Source organism: Ailuropoda melanoleuca, chromosome 5, assembly GCF_002007445.2.
Source record: "Ailuropoda melanoleuca isolate Jingjing chromosome 5, ASM200744v2, whole genome shotgun sequence".
NCBI lineage: Eukaryota > Metazoa > Chordata > Mammalia > Carnivora > Ursidae > Ailuropoda > Ailuropoda melanoleuca.
Window position 1 is genome coordinate 72,328,778 of NC_048222.1, and position 8,431 is coordinate 72,337,208.

The following is an 8,431-nucleotide window of genomic DNA, read 5'->3' on the forward strand; positions in this document are numbered from 1 at the left end:
CCTGCTTTCCACCTGGACCCAAGGGGGTTATTGCTTTCCCATGAAATGCCAAAGGTAGAACGAAATTGGACAAAGTGCAGTTCAGCATGCTTTCCCCCTCCCCCACCAGTGAATGTGCTTACTTTTTCTCCAATTAACTTCTGCTATCTGTCTGTTGGCTATGGTTTCTACAAGCAAAAAGTCAGGGTCACCACATAGCAGAGATACAGTCCACCTCGTGCCCGATGTGAGACTAGGAAGAAGGAAAATATGTGAAATCTGCTGGTCTTCCGGCACGCGCTGGATCTTCTTCTTTGAGTGGCTCTGCCCTTTTAATAAGCTCCTTAGGAAACTCTCTGAGGACCCAGGAAAAAGAAGGGGCTGATGAGTTTTAAGTGTAATCGACAAGTGAAAGTTGAAAACATGACCCAGAATCCTACCGCCAGAGAGCCCACATGCCACGTTCACTGTCCCACCTTCTACCTGATTTATCAGGCATTTGCAGTGATGAGTATAGATGGTCGAGATAACAATATGCAGTATGTGCCTGATTCATTTTCCGGCTCCCTCCAGGAAAAGAAATAAAATAAAATAAAAAAAAAAACCCTCCTACACTCCGGGATAATTACCAGGGTTGCTATGTCTCCAAATCATCAGGGAGTGTCCAGAATTGAACTGCCTTTATTGAAAAGTTACATCGATTCAATATATAGTAATACAGGCAAAAATAATTAAGGCTTTGCTAGCTGTGTAAGACCTTAATCCAGATCTCACAAACATTCAATAAAGGCTGTATGGGCAGGGAAATAGATGGCTGACAATTTTGCCTGAGAAGACTAGCTGGCATGGAGAAAAGGGTGGGAGGGGAGGAAGAGGAGCGGGGGAGGAGGGAAGGTGGGTGTTGAGGGGAAGCAAGAAGAATTTTGGCCATTTGCTTATAAGCTCAGTAAGCACCACTCAGCAAAATGCTTCTATGATAATTGATAAGCTCTAGATGAGCCAGAGATGATAAAACTCAAAGGATCAAATATTAGATATGGCTTGAAGTTTTGACACAAGTTAACTACTCTGCTGATTTCCGAGAATGTGAAAATTCTATGGGTTCATCAGCTGAAAGCCAAGGTCAGAGGGGTATATTTTGCTGTGTGATTTTTCCCCATTGTGCTGATGTTGCTTTGTTTCCCACTTCAAGGGGATACCTTGGACCCGATGCCCCCCCACAGGTATTGTGTGTGTCCTCTTCACTAGATGGAGGAGGCATTGGGATGGAAGGGATGAAGAGTGGAGATTGGGTAAATCCCAAATTAGGAACTAAATTAAGTCTTCTATTCCAGTGGATCAGCATTCATTAGTGAACAAGCATTGCATATCATCAGTGAACACCAAAGGAAGATGAGCTAGTTTGGGGGGGGGGGGAAGCTCATCACATTTCATCCAGAATGGATAGAAACCTAGGATGCATAAAAAGCCCTGTTTCTTATAAACGATGCCTGGAAAGTTACTCAGCACCTGGAGTTTTCTTTCCTGTTTCAATTAAGTGATTTGAAACCATATAATCTAGAAATTATGATAGTCTAATGATGAAAAATAAATATATTGCAAATACATTAAAATTTAGTTTATGTGTTTATGTCTATCATGTCAAGTATATAACCCATTACTATAAAACAAGACAAAACATAGCTCTTGGCCTCCCCACAGAACTTCAATAAGCCTTGTTTATACTGCAGTGATTCGGTAAGGCTTCCGTGCCGCTGACAGGCTCTGTGCTAGACCAAACCTGGAGAAAATGGGTTCCCACATCAGCTGAGTTTACCATCTCCCAGGGTTGTACCAGACTCTGTCAGTTCCCACCCTTGCCCCTCTGTCTGGGTTGGAGACCTAAGTGTTAACATGTCGGAGTCTCATTCCTGTGCCACACTCTTTCCTTTCAGCCATGACCGGACTTGTCGTGCCCCCAATGTAAAGAAGACGAAGAACTGCTTTCTTATAGCACAAAACTACTTACTCTGATGGACCAATAATGAAGAAAGCACTAGGAGCTCTTTGGGGAGAGTTGTGCCCCAGAATGAACATGACGAACAGATTTGGGCATGCAAGGAGCTGCATCTTATCAGGTCTCAACGTTTCTTGTTTAGCTCTCATGGTGGCTACACAAACTGACCCTCCTGGGGACAAGGACAAAAGATGTCATTGACGTAGTCAGTGCTAAGAGCAGAAATGCAATTCTTTGTTATGAACATTATGAGAACCACCTTCCTATGTTTGTAAAATATTTAAGAAAAAAAATTGGCAAACAATTCATGCTTAATATTTTGGATACTATTTGTTTTTCTTTGTAGGAAAAAAAAAGTTGAAAGTTTCTATTTTCTATGAAGCCTTTCAGATACCAATTTAGTTTATGCAGAAAAAAAATTGAACAAAACAGGGTACCAGCATGGAAGACTTTCTTAAATGAAACCTGAATTGAATGATGAAATGTTGTTGTATGTGTGTTTGCTTATAGTTTAATCTCTTTAAAAAATGAAACAAAACAAAAAAAAAACAAAAAAAGGGAAAAAAATTTAAAATGTTTTACAATTATTTAAATAAATAAACGTGTAACTTATTGTAAGTAGAGGTAGAAATTAAGACCTTTTTGGAAGAGAGAGGAATTTCTCTTCCTGATGTAAAATGGAAATGATGCAAACCAGTAGTAACAAGTTTAAAAGGTGTGTGATTATTATTGCAGTTACTTACTAGACTTTTATCCCCCACCCTGCATCCCCCTCTTTTTCCATCATTTTATTGACCCATGGGCAAGAACATGTACCTTATATAGATTCCTACAGAACAGCCCAATGCAGAAACAATGTTTTAGTCCAAACTCATCAATTCATTCCCAGCTCCATCCACTTTCTAAATAGTCTACACGTCCCTTTGGTATTCACTCTTTGTGAATTTTTTAAAAATTTATATTAGCTTTCAACCTTCTCCTCCGAGCAGTGCAGAGAATTGCCATGTTGTAGTGCATCCTAGGCTTTGCATCCTGGGCAGAGACACGTGTCTCACCTAAAAGAAGAGCCAAAGCCATGTGACTTTCCCAACCAAGTGGCCCCTTTGGAATTCTCCCTTGACAGAGCCACACGTCCCATCCTCTTTGGTTACCTGGTTGAGCACAGAAGTGCCCTACAGAACTTCAGAGACAGGATTTAAGGAAGATGGTCCTGTTTCTTAGACTCTTAAGCACGAATCTTAGAACATCCATGTCCTTTCTTCTCTTTGCAGATTTCCCCTCTCATGGCATTTAACTCTCTTGAAAAATAAATGTACCTTACTTGATATTGTTTCTAGGCAAGAATGGGATGGTGTGTGGAAGAGGAATGTTAAAAGCCCTAGATCCCTCTCCTAATGTTCAAAAAGATGGAAACCCAGATTCTTAGCAAGGTTAGAGATTAGGGGCATCTGTGTGTTCCAAGCAGCACAGTGACCCAGGGCTGCAGTGGGCTCTCCGTACTTCTGGAACTAGCTTTTAGGCAGAGAAACGTTGCAGGAGCTGCTAACAGTGGCTGAGTCTTGAAAGTCTGGGTGATCCTGAAGATGTATCAGACTTATTTGGATTTCCAATAAGGGTGTCATTTTTTCATAGTTGGATGTCCAGTAAGGGTTCTCCTTGTTGACTCATTGGTACCTTAGTACAGTCCATATACAGATTTCGGTTTGGGGTTCTAGCAGTAGAAATTGTTACAGCTCTCATGGAAAAACATCTTTAGTGCATCTGAGCCAATTTTAGATGACTTCACAAATTCCACCTCCCTTCTGTTGGTCCCACTGATACCTGCCCACAGCTATCCAGCCCCTAATAGTCTTATTTGCCTTCAGCTATTCTGGAGTTACTCAATAGGACCCAAATATTATTTCTATGCACATGAGAATCCAAGGTTTTGGAAAGCTGGCATGCTTATAAATACTGCTGACAGTCCTTCGTGGTCAGGGCTTACAGCACTGAAACACAGGGAAAGCACAAGAGAAAGTTCCCCTGTGAAAAATCTGATTGAAGGAGAAGGGTGTTTGGAATACAAACATTACCATCCCAAAGTGAAGGCGGAACAAACCTAAGCATATTGAGACCTGGATTCGAGCCAATCCAACATAAGGAAATGGTTTTTTAAGTAGCATTGCTTTTAGAATCTGTGAATTTTGCTCTTGCATGAAGATGAGTGCAGTACTGTCTTCAAACTGATTGTAGAATTTGTTGGTAGCTTTACACCGAAAATGTGTGTAACTAAATACCAGACATCCTTGACCATTCAGCTAGAACCTTGGCAGCAACAGATCTATTTAATTGTACAAATGTGTGTAAGGATTATTTTTAGTGTACTAATAAATTAAAAACAAAGCTACTCTGTCCTCTTCGGTCTTGCTGTTGAATCATTCCGGTCCCAGGTTCTTTTTGTGCCACTTGGAATACGAGTATTTCTATAGTTAACTACAAATTCTATCCTGTCTTTGTAAGAGGAGCTGTGTAAGATTTTCCATTTAAAGGGACAATTTACTTCATTATTTATCTCATTTTTTGTTATAGCGTCATATTTTTTTTCCAGTTTTTCTTTGCACATTTCAATATGCATGGTTTAAAAACCATTATCTTCTCTACCTTTTGTACAGTAAGGTCTCATTTTCAAACTGTATAGTTTCATTCTATTGTTTTGCTTTGTCAGTTATATACAGTATAAAGTTGCTATGCACAGAGCTTTTTGTAAAGACAGCTTTTTTTGTTTACTGTTTTTAATGGTCTTACTTATTAAAGAATATCTTGTTTGTAAAATGAATATGTCTACTTCAGTTTTAAACTTTAAATTATCCTAAAAAAATAAAATTTTTGTACTGTAAAAATGATTGGAACTTTGCCTTTTTTTTTTTTTCCTGAAGTGAAAAAAATTAGTTTGGGATTTGTTCTTAAGTTTGGGCATTTTCTCATAACTGCTAGTCCCTGAGCTCTGGTTGAGAAAATCTTACTACAGCTTTTGCTTACACGGAAAGTGTTCTGAGCTGCTCACTTGGAGGAGAGAATATGTATGACTTCAGGTCATTTTTCTGTGTGTATTTACCTATATATCCATCTGGTCAAATTCCTTCTTAAGAACTCAAAAGGATCCTACTTTCTAGGTTGGTCTTTGGCTGTACGGAATTCTTGAGGTAGGTGGGTCGTCTACTTAGGTTTGAAACTCCATGTTAAACCAATGTTAGAATTGATCCATCAGATGGTGAAGAATTGGAAGCTGGACACAAGGGCTTGAGGCCTATCTTAGATCACAGGCAGAGAGTAAGATGATTATCCCTGGAAGGGAATGATCCATAGGCAATGGCTCGTAGAGAAAGATAGAAGGGCTACAGAAGCTCAGAGAAGACAGTAATCACAGAGGGTTGGAGTGATCAGAGAAGGTTCCATGGGGGAGGCAGGGCTGGACAGGGCTTCCAATAATTGTAGGAATTTTGTGGCAGAGGTTGTAATGAGCACTGCAGATGGGAAGACCATCACAAACCTGTAAGAAGAAATTCACAAAGCACGTTTAGGTGAATGTAATTCTAAATGTCATTTTCCAGCAGACTGTTCACAAACATACACATGACTGAAATATCCTTTTTCTCTGTAAGGGTATAGTTATCTTGAAACCACATAAATTATGTCCCTTGCATGAGTGGATGAGATGCTTTTTCTGAGCACTACTCTGAGAAAGCCCCCACTACTGTTTTGCTTTTCTCTGTGAAGACTAGGTCTCTGCCTAGACGGTGCTCACCCTTGATCTTCTCATGGGGAGGAGCTTGCTCTTTGCAGCCTGGTATCTTCTTATCCTTTAGGGTTTGGGTTCAAGTATCTTCTACTCATGGAGGCCTTGGATGACCTCTGACCATGAAAGTTTCCCATTTATCCTCTTTAACTGAACTCTGCTTGTGTCCTCCTCACAATTTGTATTCGCTTGTTGTGTACTTCAGACTGAAGGCTCCTAAGTACAACGGCCTTATTGCTCTCGGTACTCCCTGTGGGGCACCAAATTCAGTGCCAGAGGTGCCTAACAGATACCTGTTAAATTAGTGAATGAGCACATTGGATTCTGAGCCCCAGAGGCAGCTCTCCCTTGTTATGTGGGAGAGGTAGCTGATCTGTCATAAAAGAGAGGAAATGGCATCACTTGGAGAGTCCACTCCTTAGAAACTATCTTGTCAGTCAACTAATCAAAAAAAGTGATGAAGTGTGTCTATTATGTAAAGTGGCTGGTTGCTTAATAAACATAGAAATCTCAAAACGGGAGGAAGTGAGGAAGCCAAAGACTCTGGCTGGTAGCCTGTTGGGGAAGTTGCTTTGCCCCTTGGCCCTGGAACTTATCCCATGTTGATTTTCGTGATGCTCAGATGTAATTCCAGAACCAGGACCTTTCAGGGAAATGTGCATTCCATTCCCATTCCAGATATGACACTTGACTTGTCAACCACTCATTTGAATAGCAAAGAGCTTTAGTGCCTTTACCAAACTGCAAGTTCACAGTGGCTGTAAGGCAGTGAATGTGAGAGAATGAATGTGAGACTTTACGGATGAGGTGAAAGTGAGATCCTAAAGGATCTTGCTCACTATGCCAGAGAGTTTAGACCGCATCCCCAGGACTGTGCAGCAGGTAATGGGAGACTATTCCAGGAACCTGAGTTAAGGAGTGACACAATACACTTTATGCTGTAGAAAAATCACAGTAGCTACAGTGTGGGTTATGGATTGGAGCAAGTGGATACTGGAGGCAAGGAGACCAAGCAGACGAGGGACAAAAGACGGCTGATAGCACCAGTGTGCTGTACCTGTGCCTATGAGAGACACCCAATTTTGACTGGTCGGCACCTGTGCCACACCATCCGATAAGTGTTTTTAAATGACTCCTGCAATTAGGACAATGTTGTAAGAATCTGGATAAGAGTGACTCGTACCTGACCTAAGGATTGCCAGTAGAGATGGAAAGTAGTGGAAAGATTTGAGAGAAAGACTTGCAGTTTGACAGGCCTTTACTGACTGATTAGATGTGGGAATGAGGGAGAAGACGGACTAGTATGAGTCCCGTCTGCTAGTCAGTTGGATTCTGTGCTAACATTAACTGAAGTAGGGAATAAAGAGGGACATATTGTGGGGAATGGAGAGATACAATGAGTTTAAATTGGGATGTGACTGCTCCGGTTCTGTTTTTTCTTTCTTGGTTAAGCTAAAGATTGTTTTCCCACAGTTTATTTTAGGACTCTGGAGAATTATACTCTTCGGCCCATGAATATTTAAAAAAAAAAGATTATTTCTATTTGAGTGGCTGTTCAGTAGGGTATAAAATTTCTGGGGTTACACTTTCTTTTTCTGAGAACTTCATATGAGAGGTTTTTTGTAAAGAAAGCTCCCAGGACTGAATGTTGCCGTGGTGATGTGAAGTCATGCCTCTCCTCACTCTTCTCTTTTATTCCCCTTATATAAGCAAAGAAATCCTATCATTTGTTGTATAAGTCATGACATTTCTGAGCATGTGAGGGGGTACAGTGAATAATGATGCCTGGAAAACATGCAAACTGGCAGTTGGTCACCCTTGATATTTTTATCTGCCTACCTAAAAGTGTCTTTCTTTGTATATGAAGTCCAGTGGTTTGTCTTAGTGTTGATAGTTCTGTGTATTTTTCGCCCTTTGGGGTGTAGCATTCTCTCTCAATGTGTAGCTTCAGGGGTTCTTTCATTTTTGGAAACTTTTCTTTAATTGTAACATAAAATATATTCTCTGTTCCTTCATTCTCTTGCTAGAGACTCCAGTTATTCATATGCTGGATCTCCAGTGTCCGTTGTTCATATCTGTCATGGTCTCTTTAGCCACCCTTGACTTTTAGCGTACCTGTAGATTGCTATTCACATGCTTGTCCTCCTCTGTACTCCCTCAAATGTGGCCTTAATTTTTCAGATGCTTCTATTTTTTCCTTCATTTTTTGCTATATCAGCTTATATCTCATTGCTTTCTACTGTGTTGCTTATTTTCATTGAGTTATTGCATTTCTTCTTTGAGCTATTGTTTTACAGAGAAATGATTGTTTTATTATTATTATGGCAATGAGCTTGAACAGAATTACTGTCAGGTTCATGAAAATTTTTTTTTCTGGCGAGTGTTCATCACCTATCATTTCTTCTCTTTTTTCTTTTTTTCTCTCATGGTATATGCATGTAAATCATGTTTTGATACCTTATTGATAATAACCATCTTTGTAGTGAGTTTTTTCTGGATCAGCTATTTGCCAGAAGTTTGAGAGGGAAGGGTCTTGGGCCTTGTACCAAGCTAGCAGGAATTCTTATTTCAGAGGGGTGTGTGTTTGTGTGTGTGTGTGTGTGTGTGTATACAAGAGCAGAGAAAGAGAGACACTTGTTTTAGCTTTTGCTTCTTCTTGGGCAAAATGAAACAGCATGTGT

General features: G+C 40.2%; 1 protein-coding gene across 1 annotated transcript in view; it reads left to right on the forward strand.

Annotated features, from left to right (window-relative positions):
• Positions 1 to 4,706, forward strand: part of EBF2 (EBF transcription factor 2) — a 186,786-nt gene extending 182,080 nt beyond the window's left edge. Inside the window, exon 16 of the mRNA XM_002914426.4 lies at positions 1,914 to 4,706. Within this exon, the coding sequence (XP_002914472.1) occupies positions 1,914 to 1,945 (32 nt within the window). The 3' untranslated portion in view covers positions 1,946 to 4,706. The remainder of the gene's footprint in view (positions 1 to 1,913) is intronic.
• The last annotated feature ends 3,725 nt before the right edge of the window (positions 4,707 to 8,431 follow it).